The 24019-nt window shown below is 46.4% G+C and overlaps 3 protein-coding genes across 3 annotated transcripts; all 3 read right to left on the minus strand.

The window, feature by feature from the left end:
• Positions 1-272: 272 nt before the first annotated feature.
• LOC133004608 (P2Y purinoceptor 1-like) lies at positions 273-1211 on the minus strand. The gene has a single exon (XM_061074081.1). It carries the CDS (start codon positions 1209-1211, stop codon positions 273-275), a length of 939 nt encoding a protein of 312 aa, XP_060930064.1.
• A 1407-nt stretch (positions 1212-2618) lies between these two features.
• Positions 2619-3557, minus strand: LOC133004609 (P2Y purinoceptor 1-like). Its single transcript, XM_061074082.1, has one exon. It carries the CDS (start codon positions 3555-3557, stop codon positions 2619-2621), a length of 939 nt encoding a protein of 312 aa, XP_060930065.1.
• Positions 3558-9154: 5597 nt separating this feature from the next.
• ccn5 (cellular communication network factor 5) lies at positions 9155-16084 on the minus strand. Its single transcript, XM_061074701.1, has 5 exons — positions 15957-16084; positions 14785-15001; positions 13999-14247; positions 11188-11432; positions 9155-10247 (listed from the first exon to the last, which is right to left on the minus strand). Exons 1-5 carry the CDS (start codon positions 16026-16028, stop codon positions 9960-9962), a joined length of 1071 nt encoding a protein of 356 aa, XP_060930684.1. The 5' UTR covers positions 16029-16084; the 3' UTR covers positions 9155-9959.
• Between the last annotated feature and the right edge of the window lie 7935 nt (positions 16085-24019).

The raw sequence follows: 24019 nt of genomic DNA on the forward strand, positions 1-24019 counted from the left end.
ACATCAGGAGAATCAGTCAATTTGAGTTCATCTCAATAACCCACTTAGAACCCTTAACTTCTACTTTGTGGGTTATAGACTTTTTGCAGCTGTTTTATAAAATGATGCAGCGTTAGATCTGGGGAGTGATGGAGTTGAGCTCAGTCACAGTCCAGTACATCAGCTGCTGAAGCTCATATTTAAGCTGCTTAAGCTCTCGACTCTTCCGACCTCGACGCCCCGTCACAACCGCCTCCGACCCAGCTCCTGATGAAGCAATTGTTGATCTTCATTCACACCGTAGAAACCGTGGAGATTAACGGGCGCATGATGAGTTGACGAGCAGCTGTCAAAGCTGACCCGGAGTATTTACGTGCAGTGAGGTAAACCAGTGGGTTGAGGGCGCTGTTCAGACACACCAGCCCACGACTTATCTGATGGCCGACGTAAACTCTGTTGGACCATGTGTGATAGTTCTCGTGTTTGCTAAGAACTCTTGACCAGAGATTCAGGTTCTTGAACAGGTGATAGGGGATGTAACACACAGAGAAGAGAAGAATCAAAATGAACATCAACCTCAGGCTCCTTTGCTTCAGATCCTTGTCGACGTTGTTTTTGGAGCAAAGTGTGATAATCATATGTCCGTAGCAGCCCAGCGTGATGAGGAGTGGGATACAAAACCCAGTCAGGGTCCTCCCCAGGCTGTAGTTCAGGTAATCCTCCACAGATGTGTCGTGTGTGGTGTCGTAGCATTTCTCAGTGTTGTTTCCAAACGTTTTGATGTAGAACACGTCTGGAAGACTCTGGGCAGCCACCAGCAGCCACACGAGGACTGAGATTTTCACAGAATGAGTGACAGTGATTCTTCCTAACACTTTCATCGGGTGAACAATAGCCAAGTACCTGTACACGCTGATGCACGTAAGGAATCCGATGCTGCCGTAGAGGTTCAGGTTGAAGCAGAATCTCGTTATCTTGCAGAATGTAGCTCCAAAGATCCACTCTCTGTCTCTGAAGTAGTAATCCACCAGAAATGGCAGCGTGAACAGATACAAAACATCTGCAAGTCCCAGGTTGAGAACAAACACGTTGACGCTACCCAGTTTCTTCCAGTTCTGCCACAAAGACTTCAACCCCCATGCGTTAGCAACCAGGCCGACGATAAAGACCAAGATTAAAACAGGAGGCAGGAATTTGCCGGGGAAATCAAAGTTGACAGAGGTATCGTTCATGTTCTTCTGAGCTGCAGTTCTTCCTCCTACTGAATGTGATCGTCTCTTTTGGTTTCACATCTCAGGGCTCGGCACACTTCATTCAAGTTCCTGCACGTACTTTGATCCAGGAAACTATGTTAATGTCACGGTGCTGTTGCCAGAAGCAGGGCCTGACCCACACAAAGGAAGTGATGCAATGATGGTTAGACCTGTTTTACTACCAGGCTGTTAGCAGACAACAGGCGGTTAAAAAATTATTAAACGTAAAATTCTTTTAACTTTGTGCTTATGTTGTTTTTAATGTCCCTGTGCAGCACATTAACTCTGTGGAGGTTGCTTCATAAATAAAGCTGCCTTGCCCAATGTGAGGTCAGATGTTAAAGCCAATGTGAGAACAACAAAAGAGAAAATCAGGGGGGGGGGTTGACATTTATCTAATATAAACTATTACTGACATCAGTTAGACTTCATGTCCAGCATTTGTCAGGTCTCACAAGCTCTTTAATAAAAATAGTATTACTAGTTTTAATGTGTGACTTCAGTAAGGAAATGAAAAACATCAATTTAGAATAGAAACAATCGTCAGGAAGACAAATGTAGGACCTTTGTAAAATATTGACATTATTTACTATACATAAAAAGTGCAGAAATATTTACAGCGAAACAGTAAAATAAAGAAAGTGCAAAATCATCTGACAGCGCACACACACACACACACAGTTACATTGGTCGAGTCAGAAAACAAGATCTGTCAACACAGAGGCTGGAGTCATTCTGCAGGATTTCTATCAAACAAATACAAATTTTTAATACATTTAAATTCGTCACTTGAGACGACATTTCCTTAAAGCAAAGTAAATACGTCTTTAAAAACATCTTCATGACCAAAGTAGCATCGAGATCAATGTCCACGATTCATAGTTTAGATTTTTCTAGGTTGAAAAAACACGATTCAATTATTGAGACTCAATCGGCCCAAATATATGAAACTTACTGCTTCAGTCCTGAAGTTTCCAGCTGTGAAACATCAGGAGAATCAGAGTCAATTGTATACTTTAAGAAAAAGTCTAATGTACTTTGACAAAATTTACTTTAAACTTTGAGTTCACGATCAGGCCCCTTTAATTAAAAGGTTGCATTTCCCTCTGAGAAGCTTTGTATCAGTGCAATTCTTTCAAAACTATCTCAAAAACCCACTTAGAACCTTTAACTTCTGCTTTGTGGGTTATAGACTTTTTGCAACTGTTTTATAAAATGACGCAGCGTTAGATCTGGGGAGTGATGGAGTCGAGCTCAGTCACAGTCCAGTGCATCAGCTGCTTAAGCTCATATTTAAGCTGCTTTAACTCTCGACTCCTCCGGCCTTGAGGCCACGTCACAATCGCCTCCGACCCAGCTCCTCATGAAGCAATTGTTGATTTTCATTCACACCGTAGAAACCGTGGAGATGAACGGGCGCATGATGAGTTGACGAGCAGCTGTCAAAACTGAGCCGGAGTCTTTATGTGCAGTGAGGTAAACCAGAGGGTTGAGGGCGCTGTTCAGACACACCAGCCCACGACTTATCTGATGGCCGACGTAAACTCTGTTGGACCATGTGTGATAGTTCTTGTGTTTGCTCAGAACTCTTGACCAGAGATTTAGGTTCTTGAACAGGTGATAGGGGATGTAACACACAGAGAAGAGAAGGATCAAAATGAACATCAACCTCAGGCTCCTTTGCTTCAGATCCTTGTGGACGTTGTTTTTAGAGCAAAGTGTGATAATCATATGTCCGTAGCAGCCCAGCGTGATGAGGAGTGGGATACAAAACCCAGTCAGGGTCCACCCCAGGCTGTAGTTCAGGTAATCCTCCACAGATGCACGATGTGTGGTCTCGTAGCATTTCTCTGTTTGGTTTACAGACGTCTTGATGTAGAACACGTCTGGAAGACTCTGGGCAGCCACCAGCAGCCACACGAGGACTGAGATGTTCACAGAATGAGTGACAGTGATTCTTCCTAACACTTTCATTGGGTGAACAATAGCCAAGTACCTGTACACGGTGATGCACGTAAGGAATCCGATGCTGCCGTAGAGGTTCACGTTGAAGCAGAATCTTGTTATCTTGCAGAATGTAGCTCCAAAGATCCACTCTCTGTCCCTGAAGTGGTAATCCACCAGAAAAGGCAAAGTGAGCAGATACAAAACATCAGCAAGTCCCAGGTTGAGAACAAACACGTTGACGCTTCCCAGTTTCTTCCAGTTCTTCCACCTCGACTTCAACCCCCATGCGTTAGCAACCAGGCCGACGATGAAGACCAAGATTAAAACAGGAGGCAGGAATCTGCCGGGGAAATTAAAGTTGACAGAGGTATCGTTCATGTTCTTCTGAGCTGCAGTTCTTCCTCCTCGTGAATGTGATCGTCTCTTCTGGTTTCACATCTCAGGGCTCGGCAAACTTCATTCAAGTTCCTGCACGTACTTATATCCAGGAAACTATGCTAATGACGTGGTGCTGTTGCCAGAAGCAGGGCCTGACCCACACAAAGGAAATTATGCAATGATGGTTAAACCTGTTTTACTACCAGGCTGTTAGCAGACAACAGGCTGTAAAAAAATTCTTTTAACTTTGTGCCTGTGTCAAGAATCCGCCCTCCTATTAATATTTTCACTTGTCTTATTTTTACCTACTAATCCCTGTGTCATTTCAGAGTGCAGCCACTCCCATCCTGCTCTGCACTTCCTCACCGGCTCCACCCATAGACGCACCTGTCTTCAATCCACTCGTTAGTTCCCTCCAGTATATCTGCCTGCCGGTTTCCTTTGCCCTCTGCTAGATCCTTAGTGTTCCTTACCTGACCTTCCAGCGATTACCCTCTTGATTCATCTCCTGCCTGATTTCCACCGTGACCTACCTGTGGGTTTGGCTGTCTACTCCTGACCTTCCTCTCTGGGTGGAGTCTAGGAAATTGGCCCTTCGGTTTGTGGGACCATTTCCGATCGCTCAGATCATCAACCCGGCTGCTGTCCGTCTTAACCCGCCCTAAAGCCAACTTCGTAGGTCCCATCCTGACCAGCCTGGGGGGACGTCAGGAGCCGTCCCTGGGGGGGGGGTTCTGTCACGAATTCGCCCTCCTTCTTGGATTTGTTTGCATCGGACTGACTGCCTGGCTCCTGAACTCTGCTACGTTAAATAAACCAAGAACTTTGCTGATTCCTACCCTGCTTCTGTGTCGTTTGCTATTGGGTTCACGCCTGCCATTTCTGCCAGCCCTGACAGAACGATCTGGCCAACTATGAACCCAGCCGACGCTCAGAGACTCTGCAGCAAGGTGACTGCAAACGCCAGTGCACTGCAGCAACAGGAGCGACAACCCACCTCCATGGCTGAGGCCGTCCAAGCAGCTTCCACACGCCACGACCAACGACTGGAGGCCTTCAACGACCAGGTTCAGCAGTTGGTTCAGATCTGTCAACCACCGGCTGTGTCGCAGCCGGCCAGTCCTCCCGCTCGTGCTGCTTCCTAGCCGGAACCTCGTCTCAACGCTCCCGACCGGAGCTCCGGGTACCTGCCGGTCCTTTCTAACATTTTGCTCACTGACTTTTGAATTACAGCCCCTCACTTATCCCACCGAGAGATCGAGAGTGGCTTGTATGATCACCCAGCTTTCGGGATGAGCACGGGAGTGGGGAACAGCCGAGTGGGACAAACCGTTCGGCGATCTGCTCTTCCGTCTCAGCCTTCTCCGATGGGCTCCCGAATGTATTTGACAATGCCACCCCCGGCCGTGAGGCTGCTCGGGCCTTCTCAACCTGACCCAGCGGACTCGGCGAGTGGTGGATATTCCACTGACTTCCGGACTATTGCAGCGGGGAGCGAGTGGAATGCCTCGGCGCTGAGGGACGCTTTCCACAACGGTCTCTCTGACGTCATCAGCGATGAACTGGCGGCACGTGATCCTCCGGCTGATTTGGACACGCTCATTGCTACTGCTATCCGCATCGACGGGCACCTCCAGGAGCGGAGACAAGAGCGGGCAGGGACGAGTAGTCTACGTGGACGTCTACCCTCACCACCGCCAGGATTCTCTTCTGCATCGATCACGAGCGCGCGCGGCGCACCAGCAGAGCCAATGCAACTCGGCAGGACCCGGCTGTCATCAGTGGAATGACAGCGGCGCCTTGTGAAGAACTGCTGCATGTACTGTGGCCAGGGAGGTCACTACGTGTCATCTTGCCCGGTAAAAGATCAGGCTCACCAGAGTTTCCGAGGGCGCTGGTGAGCCACATTATAAGTTCTGAAAAGCCCTCTCGGCCCCTTATCCACGCCCAGCTCTTCTGCAAAGGAAAGGTTAACACTGTCTCTGTCCTAATTGACTCTGGGGCCGACACCAACCTCCTGGACCGTGCGCTTGCTGAACAGCTTGGCATTGAGCAGGAGCTTCTGAGCCAGCCTATCAAAGCAACTGCTCTGGATGGCCGTCTCTTATGCACAGTAACCCACTGCCCCATTCCTCTTCGCCTGGGCATGTCAGGTAACCACACAGAGCTTCTCAGGTTTCACCTGATTCATGCACCTCATCAACCTATTATCCTGGGGCATCCCTGGCTAAAGAGACATAATCCTCACATTGATTGGATTTCCGGTTCCATTCTCCAGTGGAGTAATTACTGTCATGCTGTCTGCCTCAGATCTGCATCGTCACTTGCCTCCGGTTCCGCTCATTCTAATGATGTTACAGATCTTAAAGGTGTTCCATCTGAATACTTGGCTTTACAGGGCATGTTTAACAAAGCACGGGCCACATCGCTTCTTCCACACCGCCCGTATGACTGCGCCATCGATCTCTTTCCTGGAACCTCACCACCCAGAGGGCGATTATTCTCCCTGTCTTCTCCTGAGACCAAGGCCATGGAGAAGTATCAATGACTCGCTGGCTGCTGGTTTTATCCGTCCTTCGTCATCCCCTTCAGGAGCGGGATTCTTCTTTGTGGATAAAAAGGACAAGACCCTCCGGCCCTGCATTGATTACCGAGGTCTGAACGACATCACCATTAAGAACAGGTACCCCCTTCCACTAATCTCATCCGCATTCGAACTATTGCAAGGGGCGACAGTCTTCACTAAGCTTGACCTCCGAAACGCCTATTACCTGGTTCATATCCGGGAGGGGGACGAATGGAAGACGGCATTCAACACACCCAGTGGACATTATGAATATCGTGTTATGCCTTTTTGTCTTACTAATGCTCCTGCTGTCTTCCAGGCCATGGTTAATGATGTTCTCCGGGATTTCCTCAATATCTTTGTTTTCGTATACCTGGACGATATCCTAATATTTTCTAAATCTGAATCGGAGCATGTCCAGCATGTCCAGAGTGTTCTCCAGAGGCTCCTGGAGAATCAGCTCTTCGTGAAGGCCGAAAAGTGTGAATTTCATGCCTCTGAGGTCACTTTTCTGGGCTTTATCATCAGGCCTGGTCAGATCCTGATGGACCCCACAAAGGTAAAAGCAGTGGCTGATTGGCCAATCCCCACCACTCGGAAGAAGCTGCAGCAGTTCCTGGGGTTTGCTAATTTCTATCGGCGCTTTATCCGCAATTATAGTGCTGTGGCTGCCCCTCTTACTGCGCTCACCTCCCCGAGACTCACCTTTCAGTGGTCCTCTGCTGCTGACAAAGCATTCTGTGAATTAAAAACAAGATTTACGTCTGCTCCCATTCTCGTTTTTCCAGACCCGGTGCGTCAGTTTACGGTGGAGGTGGACGCATCGGACTCCGGGGTGGGAGCAGTTCTGTCTCAGCAGTCGGCAGAGGATCAGAGGATGCACCCATGTGCCTTTTTCTCCCGTAAGCTGTCACTTGCCGAACAGCATTATGACATTGAAAATAGAGAGCAGTTGGCGGTCAAAATGGCTCTGAAGGAGTGGAGACAATGGCTGGAGGGGGCGGAGCAACCGTTTGTGGTCTCGACCGACCACCAGAACATTGAATACATCCCGTCAAGCCAGGTGGGCTCGATTCTTTAACCGCTTTGATTTTTCCTTATCTTACCGCCCAGGATCGAAAAATATCAAGCCTGATGCACTGTCCCGGCAGTTCCAGTCAGACGGTGGGCCCGCAGTACCCGAAAGTATCCTCCCCTCCGAGGTGGTCATCGTCCCTGTCACCTGGGACATCGAGGATAAGGTGAGGCAGGGTCAGGCTAATCACCCAGCACCCAGTGCCTGTCCTGTAGATCGCCTGTTTGTGACTGCTAACCTGCGCTCTCAGGTTCTCCAGTGGGGACATTCTTCTCGCCTTGCTTGCCACCCAGGGGTCAGGCGCACCTTAGCTCTGGTGAGGCAACGTTTCTGGTGGGGGTCCATGGAGGAGGACACGAAGGAGTTTGTCGCTGCCTGCCTTACCTGTTCTCAGCACGAGAGTGCCCGTCATGCCCCTTCTGGTCTGCTCCAGCCACTGCCTATTGCCCATCGCCCCTGGTCTCACATCTCCCTGGACTTCGTCACTGGACTTCCGCCATCAGACGGTAACACCACCATTGTCACTGTTGTTGATAGGTTTTCTAAATCGGCCCATTTCATTCCATTACCCAAACTGCCATCTGCCAAGGAGATGGCAGAGCTTATGCTACAGCACGTCTTTCGTCTGCATGGTCTTCCTTGTGACATTGTCTCAGAGTGGGTCCACAGTTCACCTCTCGGTTCTGGATGGAGTTCTGCAGCCTGCTGGGTGCCAGGGTCAGCCTATCTTCCGGGTTCCACCCACAATGAAATGGCCAGTCCGAAAGGATGAACCAAGAAATGGAAACAGCTTTGAGGTGCGTGGTGTCCCACAATCCGTCTTCCTGGTCGAAGCACCTCCTGTGGGTTGAATACGCGCACAGCACCCTGCCCAGTTCTGCCACTTGACTCTCACCATTCCAATGCCGCCGAGGATACCAGCCCCCACTTTTCCCGGTACAGGAGCGGGTTGCCAGGGTCCCATTTGTCCAGGTATTTATACAGCGCTGTCGTCGGACCTGGTTGCAGGCCCACTCTGCGCTCTTACGCGCTTCTGACCGATACCAGAGGGTGGCCAACCGACACGACACCCCGGCACCTCACTAAACTACCGGTCAGCGGGTTTTGCTGTCTACTCGTGACCTTCCTCTCCGAGTGGAGTCTAGGAAATTGGTTGGACCATTTCCGATCGCTCAGATCATCAACCCGGCTGCCGTCCGTCTTAACCCGCCCGGTCGATGAAGGTCCATCCCACATTTCATGTATCCAAGATTAAACCTGTCAACGAAAGCCAACTTCGTACTCAGGCATGTCCTGCCTGATTCCCACCGTGACCTACCTGCTTGTTTCCTGGACTTCCTTTTCGACTACTCCCTGTCGGATTTGTTTGTTTGTTTCGGACTGACTACCTGGCTCCTGATCTCTGCTCTGTCGATCCTGGATTCCCTCGTGCTTGCTGCTTCTTGGATCTGTTTGCATCGGACTGACTGCCTGGCTCCTGACCTCTGCTACGTTAAATAAACCAAGAACTTTGCTGATTCCTACACTGCTTCTGTGTTGTTTGCTATTGGGTTCACGCCTGCCATTTCTGCCAGCCCTGACAGAATGTGTTGTTTTTAATGTCCCTGTGCAGCACATTAACTCTGTGGAAGGGGCTTCATAAATAAAGCTGCCTTGCCCAATGTGAGGTCAGATGTTAAAGCCAATTTTGGAACAACACAAGAGAAAATCAGGGGGGGGGGGTTGGGATTTATCTAATATAAACTATTACTGGACATCAGTTTGACTTCATGTTCAGCATATGTCAGGTCTATCAAGCTCTTTCATAAAAATAGTATTACTAGTTTTAGATTTGGTTTCATTGTTAACAGGAGGAAGAAGGAAGTGAAACGTTTGGAAAAAGGCATTTCAAACTTTAATGTGTGACTTCAGTAAGGAAATGAAAAACATCGATTTAGAATAGAAACAATCGTCAGGAAGACAAATGTAGGAACTTTGTAAAATATTGACATTATTAACTATACATAAAAAGTGCAGAAATATTTACAGCAAAACAGTAAAATAAAGAAAGTGCAATATCATCTGACAGCGCACACACACACACACACACACACAAACACACACACACACACAGTTACATTGGTCGAGTCAGAAAACAAGATCTGTCAACACAGAGGCTGGAGTCATTCTGCAGGATTTCTATCAAACAAATACTAATTTTTAATTCATTTTAATTTGTAACTTGAGACAACGTTGCCTTATAGCAAAGTAAATACAGCTTTAAAAACATCTTCATGACCAAAGTAGCATCGAGATCAATGTCCACGATTCATAGTTTAGGTTTTTCTGGGTTGAAAAAAACACGATACAATTTTTGAGACTCAATCGGCCCAAATATATGAAACTTACTGCTTCAGTCCTGATGTTTCCAGTTGCGAAACATCAGGAGAATCAGAGTCAATTTTCTACTTTAAGAAAAAGTCTAATGTACTTTTATCTCATTTTACTTTAAACTTTGAGTTCATGATCAGGCCTCTTTAATTAAAAGGTTGCAGTTCCCTCTGAGGAGCTTTGTATCAGTGCACGTCTTTCAAAACTATCTCAAAAACCCACTTTAACCTTTAACTTCTACTTTGTGGGTTATAGACGTTTGATTCTCTACAAGGTTTTTGTCATTGTCTTTCACTGTCCTCTGCTGACGCCTCCTGTGGATCCTGGGGATGATGAACACAGTTCCTCCTCCCATCAGCCGGTGGAGTGTCTCTGTGCCGGGGGGGGCCGATCAGGGCCGGGACCCCCACAGCGCAGGGTTCCTGAAGGGGCCGTAGGGGCAGCTGCTGTGACAGACACACGAGTGGATCATCATCACGGCTCGCTGCAGCAGTCGGCCGGTGGGGCAGCTGAAGGTCACCTCGGCGGTGGTGGTGTGGTACGGCGTGCAGCAGCGGGAGTCCGTGCACTGTCCGCAGTAGCGGAGGGGGTGGGCGCGGGTGCTGTAACAGCCCTGGTGGAGGAGCCGGATGGGGCCCGGTGACGTGTAGCTGGCCTCGCACCGGCCCTGTCCCCCCCACTGGGAAAACAGCACACACACCAGATGAGATAAACACACTCAGCATGTACATACGCCTTCAAGTGAAATATGGTCAAGGTATTGTTAAAGTTTGGAAGCTGGTAAATATTAGTAAAAGTCATGATTGGGATTGATCTGAAGAAAGGGTCCAAGTCTCAAGAGCAAAGTTGTTTTACTCGGACTTTAGTTCTTCTTCTAAGGAACTTTTGTCTGATGTAAGTGTGAGTTTCGTCATTTCCCCCCAGTCGCAAAAAGATGTTTTAACACCTCCCTGTGCAGAGTCGAGCCCGAGCCTTTACTCTTATCACAACACAATTTCTGACAAACCAACATGATTAAGTGTGTGTGCGTGTGTGTGTGTGTTAGATGACATTTCCTTATTTAGTCCCATCAAGGTTTTACTCTACTGTGTTACTTAAAAAATTGAATTTGAACAGATAGAATATGGTTATTGCACAGTTTAAATAGTTGAAAACCTCCCCACAGGATGCGGTGCAGGAAGGAGTGTGCGTGTGCGTGTTTGTGTGGGTGTGTGTGGGTGTGTGTGGGTGTGTGTGGGGGGGTGTATACTGCTCACCCCCTCACACACACCTTCTTGCACTGCACCCTGTGTTGTGAAAACCTCCCCACAAGGTGCAGTGCAGGAAGGTCTGCGTGTGTGTGTGTTTGTGTGTGTGTGTGTGTGTGTGTGTGTGTGTGTGTGTGTGTGTGTGTGTGTGTGTGTGTGTGTGTGTGTGTGTGTGTGTGTAAGATGACGTAGTCCTTATTTAGTCCCATTAAGGGTTTAATCTACTTGTGGTACTAAAAAATTGAATTTGAATTTGAACAGATAGAATATGATTATTTGACAGTTTAAACAGTGTGTTTGTGTGTGTGTGTGTGTGTGTGTGTGTTTGTGTGTGTGTGTGTGTGTGTGTGTGTGTGTGTGTGCACAGCTCACCACACGCTTGCCTGCCCCCTGCTGGGCTACCCGGCTGCAGGGCCTCACTTTGCAGAGCCGAGTCTCCATCTGCAGCTTGCAGGCCGGGTTCTGGTTGGAGACCCGGGTGGAGACTCCGGCTCCACAGCTGCGGGAGCAGGCGCTCCACCCGGTGCTCTGCTCCACGCAGCTGGGGGCCGACGGCACCAGCTGGTTCAGAGGGTGATTCCAGGGCAGAGAGGGCCACAGCCGGGCGGGTCTCATGGCTGAACGGAAACCAGAAACACAGTGTTCAGAGGAGCCTCAAGTCCACAGAGATAGAATAAACTACTCAAGTAAAAGTATTAATACAGATTCAACCTCTTTACCTAAGTTATAGGTAAATACTATTTAACTTTTAGCATGAAACATTCTGCAGGAGGGAATGTTTATTTCACTAAGACCAGAGATGGAGAATGTTTGGTTGCTCTGCTTCGACTTCATACAAACATCCTCTGCACTGAGAGATATACAACTAGGAATAATCTTTCCTGTGTTATTGTGCATTCAGGTTGAAATCTGTCTCGATGTTGGGAAGGTGGAACTCGAGGATGCAGAGTAATAGTTCAAAAAAAAAACTGAACTGCATTGAATAGAAAGTGTCCAGCCTGGTTTGAAACTGTGAGTTGACTGTAACTGCTAGTTGACTTTGCCATAGTATTTTATTGACGAATTGTTTTATACCTTGTATTACTGTGTATATATATATGCATATTTATTTCATTCCTATTTATTCAATGTATTAACTTTTAATGTATCAACTTTTTTATTGTACCCTCGGCACCATTGAAAATGAGGGTCTTATCCCTCAATGTGTCTTCCGAGGCTTAAATAAATATTCAATCAAAAATATTCAATCAGTTGAAAGTACAGAGAGTTTTGTTAATGCATAGTGAGTGGAAGTACAAAGTCACCAGAAGATAAATACTACCAAAGTACAGACAGACAGTACAGTAACTAAGTATTTGTACTTTGTTACTTCCCATCTCTGCATGCATGTCATACTTTTCAAAGAGCAGTTTGACATTTGGAGTATTACACTTATTAGCTCTATTGCCAATCAGCCGGCGGCCGGGCTCTGTCCAAAGGAAACAAATTAAATCAAATTAAATTAGCTGAATCAGCCTTTAGGCACGTACAGAGGTGATATACATACCTGTTAGAAATCCTTAAAAAAAATGTATAAATATGAGAGTTTTTATTTTCTATTCTATTCTATAAATTTCTTTGAAGAACACAATTTGCTTGGCCTCGAAACTCCAAACTAAAGCCGACGCTCCGGTAAATCTCTTCCAGTTGCTCTCACGTCTCATGTGAAAACTTCCAGACCAGTAATGCTTTGGATATTTGTGAATATAAAAAATTCCACAAAACATTTTTCCTTCTTCCCAAAACTAACAAGTAAAAGTCACAATAATTAGCTGATTCACGGCTGGATCCGTATTCAAGAACAAAATGTTCCTCTGCTGTTCTCATAATTTAGTTTGACTCAGAGTTTGGAATTCCAGATGTTTTACAAGACTGGCTTATAAACAGACCCCACCCCCCCCTCTGACACACGCCCCCTCTAATGAAGTCATGTAGCCTCCACTTAGCTTCACGGGCTTAATTGTCACACAGCTGCGGTCGCTTGTTGTTATAGGAAACTGGAGAAAAAATATGTTTTGACTTTCCCAAAGTAAATCTGTGTTATATTTGGACGTTGGGAGTTTTCCTCTGCCCGGACGCGCCCTGGTTTAATGCACAAACGCTCCAGTAAAAACTTCCAGACATGACCGGCGGTGACAAAGCTCGGGTTGATGAAGGAGGGATCGGTTCACCATGTAGAGCGATCACCGTCACCGAGCAGCGACTGAAGCCACACGCTGTGGAGACGTATCTGGCAAAGACTCTGGAAAACATGTGGAAATATCCAGCTCGTGCATCGGAAGACAATTACTCAATAGTTATGACGAATAGTTCAACTCTTGAGGAACTTATCAGGTTTCTCACTGAGATAAGATCAATAAAAGGTCAAATACAGGAGAGCCAGGTCACTTCCTGTCATGAGTGACGAGGAAGTTAACGTCTAAAGTAATTATTCTCATCTGCTCCAAGACAAAATAACACATTTCATAAGTGTGGGAAAATATAGAATTGATTATATTTCAGAATGAATGCTAAACGGTCAGTTAAGGACGTTTGACTGACTAACGACAGAACTCTTTTCCTCCATTAATGATCATCTAAAGGAGGAAGAGGAAGATCATCATATTTCCATCATATTACCGTCGTGATCGTCATGGCGATGTTAATAACTTTATTCCACGTTCACACATGAACAGGCTCTGGTGAATCCAAAATGTCGCTGCTGTACGTTGTCTTGTGGTGCGAAAGAAGAAAAGAAAAGTCTGTTGAAGGTCCCATGAACTGTTTAATGACCTTCAAGGTTAATGTTTCATGCACCTGTTTTGCAGGAAGAGGTGGAAGAGGGAAGGAGAAGAAGAAAAAGGAGGACGAATATGATGAAGCAGAGAAAGGAGATGAGGAGGAAGAATAGAAGGAGGAAGAGGAGGACCTTTTCTGGGATCTTCAGCTGACATGCGGACATTTTTTGTTATCTGGTTTGCGTCTCTTCTTGGATCTCCGTGCTTTCGTACACTTTTAGAAAATGTTGAGTTTTCAGGCTACAGCTATTTGCCTTCATTCATTCGGGATCACCCTGTGGGCCCCCCCCCCTACACAACCCGGATGTTATGAGAGCAGTAGTTCTCCCTAAATGACTGTCGCTGCTACATTAAATCATGTGTTTACCTGTGATGGCGTCCTGGATGACCGTGTTCTCCAGGTTCTCACACACCCACTCTTTGCAGCATTTCCCCGGCAGGTGGACGTGTTGTGGCTCGGGACAGTCCGGCGTGGGCAGGCGTCCGGTCAAGGGACAGGCCGGCACACAGGTCACACCTCCTCCTCTGCAGTGGCAGTACGAGTCGCAGGACGGCTTGAACGACTGGCCGTCCTGGTACGTGACGCCGTCCACCTCACAGCTCAGATCCTCCAGACCTGAGGGACACACACAGGGCACCGAGGGTTCAGGAACAGGAAGTGAGAGGAGGAAGGAAGGTGAGGAGAGAGAGGAGGGAGGTGGATGGATGGATGCAGGGGGACACGGCAGAGGAAAAGGGAGGACACAGAAGCTGCTGTCCCTGCCAATGGTTAGGTAGTTATATGTGAAACCAGGCCTCTGAGACCAGAGATGGAGAATGTTTTGTTGCTCTGCTTCGATTTCATACGTCTTTAACATCCTCTGCACTGAGAGATATACAAGGGAACTAATCTTTCCTGTGTTATTGTGCGTTCAGGTTGAAATCTGTCTCGATGTTGGGAAGGTGGAACTCGAGGATGCAGAGTAATAGTTAAAAAAAAGACACTCTGAATCTGAGTGTTGTCTCCATCAGCTCAGAGACGGGTCATCAGAGGAAACGTGTCAACAGCAGAATCAGAAGCTGAGAGGATTCTGAGCAGACTAAACATTCTTTGTGTCTGTCCCACTCACCATCTCCCCCCCCTCCCGTCCTCTCACCCACAGCACACACTCACCCACACACTCCCCGGGGTCTCCTGGGAAGCTGAGGCTGAAGTCGCACCTCAGGCCTCTCTGGACGTCGCAGGGAATCATCTCGGTGCAGGACTGGCCTCGCTGCCTGGCACACACCTGGCAGCAGCGGCAGCCGTCCAGCACCAGAGACCCTCCTGCCGGGCACGGGGGGGCCGGACTGGGGCAGAGGCAGGGCCGGTCACACAGCTGGGACAACACCTGCAAGGGACAAGAAACACAAAAACCTAAATCCTCAAGTGTCAGGGACATGGAAACGATTGATTCTGTGTCCATCACTGTTTCCAACTCCATGTTTCTGATGAAGCAGAATCAGGCACAAAGTCAAAAGTTCACTTTCATGAATCTATGACTCACACATTAAACATAAGACTTCTTATTAATGATCAACTTTAAACCTCGAGGCAACAGATTCACACGTGTGAGAGAGAAACATTCAAACAATCTGCTGTCACCACACCCACACACACAACCAACCACACGCACATACACACCCACCCACACACATACACACACACACACACACACACACACACAAACCTAAACTTAAACCATGTCCTCACCTGAAAATGTTATGATTTGCTTGATGAAGTTGTGTAACTCACATCAACAGAATAAAAACATTCGGGTCCCCACAACATGAGAAACACCTGGACCACACACACACACATCACCAGGACTTCAGAGGACATTACAGTGACTTACATTCATTTCCTGACAATTTACCACAACCATAAACTAACATAAACCAAACCTCTAATCTTGAAACAACTTAATAATTTCCATATTAGGTTTTTGTCCCCATAAGGAAGACAAGTCCAGATTAACTGAACAGAATAAGAAGCCTTCGGTCCCCACAGCGTGAGAAACATCTGGACCACACACACACACACATCACCATGACTTCAGATGACATTACTTTGACTTACATTCATTTCCTGACAATTACCATAACCATAACCTAACATAAACCAAACCTCTAATCTTGAAACATGTCTTCACCTTAAAATGTTATAATTTCCATATTAGCTTTTTGTCCCCATAAGGAAGACAAGTCCCGATTAAGTGAACAGAACTAGAAGCCTTCGGTCCCCACAGCGTGAGAAACACCTGGACCACACAGAGAGTGGATGGGGGGGGGGGGGGGGGGGCTCACCTGGGTCTCGGCACACAGCAGCAGGGCCACAGCAGTCACCCAGTGGCACCAGTGGCACAGCGGTCGGTCCATGGAGCTGGAGAGAGGGATGTCTCGGTCTCTCTTCCCTGTGAGGACGCTGCAGCTGTTTGCTCTCTGCTCTCTCTCCCTCTCTCTCTCTCTCTCTCTCTCTCTCTCCTGCTGACATTTATAAAGTCTGGACTCTGATGTCACGGGCTGACGAGCGTGTAAACAGCCACTGGAGCGGCATCAGAAATGTTTCACATTCCTCCTCCCTGTTGCCCATTTCCACTCTCAGACACACACACACAGACAGACACACACCTCCACCCTCCACTCTTTCCCCTCGTTTTCCTCTCCTCCCTCTCTTTCCAGTCTTGTGGCGCTCAGAGTTTACACAGCTTAACACGAGCTGAGAGGAGAAAAATACATTAGCCCAGTTGTCTTCCAGTCCAACAACCTCCGGGGTTTCTGTGGTGAAGATTCCGACTCCAGCCGATGGGATTTGATCCCACGGAGGCTTTTTAAAAGCCGTCAGATTTAGTATCTGATCTTTTGAAAGCACGGTTATAGATCAGATGTTTCCACTTGTTCATGTTTCATCCCCGAAAACCCTCGGAAACCCCTGAAACCCTGAGGCTCCACTTCCTCCAGACTTAGGATTGAATCCCTCTCTTCACTCTGGTTTCCGTGATGTCAGGGCAACACGTCCGAGGTCGACTTGAACTTGACTCTGAGTGATTCCTCCACTGGAAGAGAAGAAGTGTTCAGAGGCTTCTCACAGTTCACAGCTGTCATGACCCCGAACTCTGTGTGTGTGTGTTGTGTCTGTGAGTCGAACACCAGAGTCTCAACAGGTCGACACAAACAGTTACAGCTGACGGGAACACGGAGGACGGATTGAAACCTTTACAAGACAGTGGTGCTACACCTCAGGGATAACAAGGAATCGAGAAGGCACAATAATGTCTCTACTGAATGTCATTATATAGTCAAGACATCTAGTCAATCCACAAATGTCTGTCTGTATGGAACACGTCTTTCCCAGAGTCACATTTGGTGCGTTTCGGACACGTGATACCTTTAATAAAGTCTGGGCGATAAAACGATAAAGATAAATATCGCGATATAACTCTTCCTTGATGTAAATATAAGACATTCGCCGATACATGGTCGAAAGAAGTCATTGTTTTGACAGACGACACGAACAGCCAATGATAAAGAGCATAGCCCTGCACCCCAGTCATCAGGAGTGGGAGCAAGTTAAAGATAATATGACGACAGGAAACGTTAACGGAAACTTAAGCGACAGCGTTTACCGAAGAAAACACAACAATACATACGGCTCGAGGCTCAAAAGACGAAGAGGATTCAAACATCTGTCCATCATAAGCAGACGGGCACAGACGTTAACCTTGCTAGTGGTTTGAAGTTGTCTTAAAAATAAAAGATCGGCGCTCTTTTACTGTTATTTGACTGTAAACTCTTCCCCGCAGATAAACCAGGTGGGATGAACACAAAGTTTTCTATCTTCACTCTGAACTTTGTGTAGATTGTAGAAGAGTTTGAGGAGGACTCACTAATGATGAGGAATAAATCTGAAGTAGTGAAAGAGAACACCAACAGACGGGTCTACAACAGGCACTGCACTAGTTTACTTAGTATTCTGGTTTGTTGACCTCATGGTGGCGCTAGAGGAATTACTTTCTGTGCTCATACATCACATTGATCTTGAGCAGTTAAGTGTTTTAAACTGGAAAATGTATTTTTGGAATGACTAGAAAATAGCAAAGATTTATTTTTTCAAACATGACACTTTGAATCCAAAGACTGGAGCCACTGAAACACAAAGAAATCCCATTCACGGTCCGAGGAATTCGATGGAGAGTAACAGGAGACCCTCTCGGTGCCGGGTGGGCACCGGAGACGTCCAGGGACCGGTTATAAATAGAAGGAGACAGACAGGAAGACAGAAGAGGAGGAAGGAATGTGTGTCGCAGGCAGGTGGGCTCCAGGTGCACGGCCAGTTCATACTATACATTACAAACACAGCTCACTCATAAGTCAGCAGACGGAGTTAGCCTCCCGTCATTAAGCTCCGTCCGTGAGAACACCACAGAGAGGAGAGGAAGTAGTCAAGTCATAACATCAACAACTGAGGCCAGTATCAGTCAGAGTGAGGTCATCGGACAGCTCCATCCCAAAGAAGCAGAGAATGAGGCTCAACACAGGTTGTGTTTTTTCCAGAGGACGCAGACGCTGGAAAGTTCCCAGACAGTAAAGATTCACTCTCACTTCTGCAGAAACCAAACCCTGGACAAGGACCCTCATTCAGTCCACATATTGTTTTGGTGTGTGCTGGTATGCAGGGAAAACCCTCTCCATTCACAGGTGCCCAAAAGACGGCAGGTCAAAGTAATGAAAATATTATCTGTCCCGTGAAGAATGAACTGATCTAAGTGGTGAAAGAGGAGAAACCCGCTCGTCCAAGTCTGTCGCTGTGGAGTAAAAAATGTCTAACACATGTTCGGAGAAGTTGTCCGACAGCCCAGAAATACCTCGGAGGGAAAACTCGTAGACGCAGATCGTCGGAGCGAAAACTCAGCGGTGACTCTCTGCTGAAGCTATGCACGGATCGGATCACGTCCAGAGAAGTTCTGTTCTGTCCGTGTTCGTTAAAGGTCGTTTTAGGGTTGAATCGTTTACTCTCACTTTCACACAGTCAATTCAGAATCTCCAGTTAACCCCATGTCTGTGTCTCTGGCCTGTGGGAGGAAGCGGCACCATCGTGGTGTTTTCGGGTGAAGCCACAGGAAGCTCTGGTGGAGGCCTGTCGTGATGGTGACGTGCAAACCAGTCATCTGAGAACAGAGGGGAGAGACTTTCCAGCAGCGGGTTTCCCCCCCCCAAGATTACTCAGCGTCTTCGTTATGTCATGCATCAACAGATTTAATTATTTGTTTGTCTGCCCCGCCCACTTGTCCCCCTGGAATTCATCGTATTGGTTGATCCTCTGACTTTTGAATTTGTCCTGTTCTTCATGATAACTGGACTTTTCCACCAGCTGCAGTCACCACTGGACGTGTGAGCAGACAGACATTAACATTTAGCTTCGGCAGAGCCACTAATTAGCCAGTGTAAACTGTTTACAGTGACAAGAGGGAAACCAGATCATCTGGATTGCCCCCTGGTGGCTGGCTGTAGTATTAGTCATGTCAGTGGATGGGGAAATTGACCAAATTAAAAAGTCAAAGTTACATGTGTCACCTTTACACACGTTAGTTCGGTTCAGAGTGCTTCATATATGTGATTTACAATATAATGAGACACTAGAAAAGGAACAGGAGCAAAGAAAAGAAACAAAACGAGTTAAAACAATGAGACCAATGCATGAGGTACAAATGAATAAATAACATAAATAGAAAAATGAATAAATAACATATATTAAAATGACAGAGTGGTAAAAGAGCGTGAAATAAAAACTACTTGAGTGAAATAAAAGAAAAAAGGAGTTTTATTCTCATCTTTTATTCATAGAAAAGTGTTATCAGAGGAATCAGTGCTGATACCAGGAAGAGAAAGCAGATTTAAAAACCACTGAGCAGAACAGCGACCGAAGGTTCCAACCGCCTCTTCCATCACCTGCCACATCTCCGGGCTTCTGCTGTTTACTGAGAAGAACGTTTTCTCAAGAATAATATTCAAGTCTGCCAGTTTGTGGGTTTCGTTGATGCCAACTAGCGACGCCTGATTTGAGTACAACTCAGAATCAAACGGATGTGGCCTGTGAGAAACACACATATTACTCTAATCTCCTCGCAAGGCTAAAAAAATCGAACACAACAGGCAGAGCAGCTCCGAGTGCACCTGGTAATATGTGTCTGTGGTTTTGGCATCCTGTGGTGCAGAAAGTTTTTCCCGGTGCATGTTTTCACGGCTCAGCCAGACGTGCAGGTTCCTCTCAGCGAGGACGGCACCTTGGCCTCGACTGTTGGAACCGTCCGACACAGACAGATAGAGAAACGTGCAGGTGGTGTGCAGCCTGAAGTCAGGAAGCACGTGTGGAGTTGTAGTCTGCTCCTGATGTTGATGCACTGAGTGGGACTGACTCATTGTTCCAGGAAGGCTGCTGCAGAGGTAATGGAATGACGGGCATCCCTGGACCAGCACCACACCCTGAGAGGTCGCAGACAGAGCGCTCTCTATCCGTCACAATGACCGTTCTGAATCCACTCGGTCTGTTCCGTCTGCTCCTCTTCCGTCTCTATTCATGACTCCTTCTGCAAACCTCAGCTCAGTGACTTTCCCGGTACAGTGACACTGGATTTGTACTTATTCCTGAAAGCCAGCAGTGTGGATAATGTCATCTGGGCTCTGACATCAAAGGGCCGAGCTAAACGACTTCTGCAGATTTCTCGTTTACTCACCGACCGCTAGAACAAACGGAGCGTGAAGAGTGGAAGTTTTTTAAAACTTATAAAACTTTTCATAGGGGAGGAAAAAAGACGAGATGGAGACGTAAACGTTCGGGAAAGTTTCCCTCACATTTACATAATGAACAGCAGCAGAAGTACTTTCAACGAGATGTCCAGGTGTTTCCTGGGAAAGCAGGAGGAAGTCCTGTAGGTGTAGGGGAAATATTCAGCTCAAATTGTTCTGAGGGGTCTAAATATATCGAGACATGATTTAATTCCACCTCGCCACTCAGCCAGAGACTAAATATGGTAATTACCTGAATTCCACACAGCAGGAGTCTAAAAATGTCCAAGAGCAAAATTGAAAAACCACAAAAGGGAAACATACCAGAGAGGAGGAATTTATCAAGAGCTGATTGTGTAAGTCCTTTGTGCATGTGCCTAATACTGCAGGTTATATGATGAGTGTGTCAAGATGTGGTCCAGATGTGTGCAGCCACAGCAGGAGACACACACACACACACACACACACACACACACACACAGCTCTTCCAACACGGATGACTCCAGCTGCAGACGAAATGTTTTCCCTGAGATGACACCTAGATTCCAGGCATTCCAGCTCAGTATGTGAAAATCCGACGGTGTTACCACAGGAGCCGACGATGAGAACATCCTCCGGAGCAGAGGTCAACTCCTGACGTGCACGGGGCCCGAGGTCACCGCCGAATCGACAGCGACAAAAGAAAAGCTCGGATCATCCAGACTCTCTGACAGATGCGTCAGAAAGAGGAGAAACAACCGAGTGGGACATCGCACGCTCCATCAAAACCAGAAGAATGGGGCTCCGGTGAGAAAAGGCTTTAAACTATGATATTTACAGTGATATTACTGTGATGAATCTGAAGTATCTCAACTATCTAATACACAGACCTTCATGGTGCACAGAGGATGAATCCTGCAGACTTCGAACAGTCCCTCATTCATTCCACAGAGGAGGTTATGTATTCATGCGTCTGTTTGCCTGATAGTTTGCAGGATTGGAGAAGAACTAGTGCAGATCACCACAAAGCCTGTTGGAAGGATGTGGTGTGCGACAGGGAAGAAGCAATTAAATGCTGGTGTGAATCCAGATCAGTGGTCAGATCCAGGATTTTCTTCTTTAGGATTATGAAATTGTAATTTTTTACCATTTACGTTGATTTATCAGAGTATAGATCCGGAATGTGAAGGGAAGTGATATTTATGAGTTTTTACAAGTTGGTGCCGACCCAAAGAAAAATCTGGATCTCATGAATTTAAATGTTTCATGAGGGGACGGAGGTGTGTGTTCTAGATTCTGAATGTGGTGCCAGCAACAGGTGAAAGTCCAAGCTATGAAATTGAGATATTCATGGTTTGATATTCATGGTTTGTGATACACACTCTGTTTGATGTGAAGCCCACTGACACCTCGGATGTAATGAGCTATAGATAAACTTCACTTGAAATCCCATCACTCTCTCACTGCGTCGCCCCGGGTTCGGGTTCAGGAGGTTGTTTGCAAAGAGCTGATTCGCTGCACGGAGCAGAAATAACCTCCTGCAGTCGCTGACACGCCTAAACCAACAACACATCCATTTCTAGCTCCGCTTACTAAAAATGAACCCGAACAAATAAATAAGCAACAAGGGGCTCGGTTCATGAGCGGAGCCACTTCCTCGCCTGGAACACACGGCGGCTGTATTTTTAAGTGGAGGTCGACGCCAGGTTCAGGTGAAGGAAAGATGAGAAGGAGACGTCTGCAGCTCAGGACCGAGGATCCAGCTGCTGAACGTGGATCCACAGTTTCCTGCAAAGCTCTGGACACACGTGATGTTTTCTGTCTGTCTTCTCCAAAAACGTCTTTTTGTCAGTATGTGGAACAAGAGTCTATTTTGAACACGTAATACATTCAATATTTATACAGGTCTTCGTCTTTATCCTTGGATCAACTGCAGCAGTGGAGCGACAAAGTGGAGAGTGGAGAGTCAAAATGAAAGTCAAAATCACCACCAGATCATTTGATTATTTTAATTTCATAACTTTTGACTGAAGCAGACATTCACAGATGCTGATCTCCATCACGACAGCAACATTCATTGAATCACTTTCTATCAAATTGTCTTCAAAGTAAAAGAACAATGCTTCATATTGAGTTTAATTACAGAGCTTTTATTTGGAAAGTTGTGAGTGTGGGTCTGAGGATTGAGTCGGTTGCTTCACAGACTCGTGATGTATGAATAAAAAACACCAGTTCAGTAAATCATTCACTCTTATATATAAACCACGTGAACAGCTATAAAGAAACACATTGTCTATAAACTAAATGTTATATATGTTCACTGCAGATAAACCAGGTGGGATGAACACAGAGTTTTCTAACTTCACTCTGCACCACAGACTGTTGAAACACTAAAAAGTGACCGTAGATCGTAAAAGAGTTTAGAGACGACTCACTAATGAGGAGGAATAATTCTGAAGAATCATCAACACAGGACATGAGAGAAACACCACATAACAAGACAAGTTTAGAAAGATTCAGCTCACGTTTGCATGATTGATTCATTTTTTGACCACAGACTCATTTCCTCATAGTAAATCACTCCAGTCCATGTGAGAGGCCACCAGCAGCAGATCCACAGACAGTCTGGGCCTCATCCCAGTAACTCAGTGACATGTGAACTGGCTCAGTGACGGCCTGAAGCAGCAGCCTCCAGCGGGTGTGTGAGACGATTCAATCTGGAAAAGTTCCCGGGTCCAGAACCGTGACTTTTCACAATGATTATAGAATTGTTTGTGTTCCACTTCTGGTAAATGTCAAGATTTCAGAGTTATGTGTGAGACAAATGTTGTTTTTAACAGTTGACTGTGACACTTTGTTACGCCTCGATTCCAAAACACGTACCAATAATAATCATATATCTTAAATTTCAGGTTTAAGCTGTAACTTGAAATGAAAACCTTTATATTTGTTTCCCTATAAATGTCAAACAAACACACTTAAGAGGTAAAAGTAAAAAGCATGTTTTCCTCTCTGAAGGGAAACGCCCCCTTGTGGAAGTTAGTGTGTAAGTTTGTAAACACCAACACATCCCCCCACCCCTCCTGCACCACACACTAGTGATTTATGAGAAACAGAGACCTCTAGTGGACAAATAAAGAAGCTTCATCCCAGCTGCCTGATGTCATCACTGTTCACACGGATCCTTATCGTTGATTTTGAGGACAGAGGACATTACATTCAGGTCTGAATCCATCATTTACTTTTCAAAAATATCATTTCTCAGAGAATAATAATATTTAAGCAATTGATATTTGATAAGTGTGTGTGACAATTGGTGTATATCCAAATAGGGCCTGTTCCGCCCTCAACTGAGAGACATTCTAGTTATAGTACGTTTTATTTTTTATCATCACAACATCAATTTTTGCAGAAACACAACCACAACAGAAGTGAGAGACAGAGGATGATGACCGGGACACGAGCAGAGTGAGGTCAGGGTTGTACGGGTCAAGAGAAAGTGTGTGAGTCTGTGTAGACATCAACAACTCATTGTGTTTCATAAAGGATTTCCACTCAGGTAGGTTTCTATTATAGACGATTTGATGACGTCAATGCAAATAAAA

The sequence above is a fragment of the Limanda limanda genome, chromosome 7 (assembly GCF_963576545.1).
Source record: "Limanda limanda chromosome 7, fLimLim1.1, whole genome shotgun sequence".
NCBI lineage: Eukaryota > Metazoa > Chordata > Actinopteri > Pleuronectiformes > Pleuronectidae > Limanda > Limanda limanda.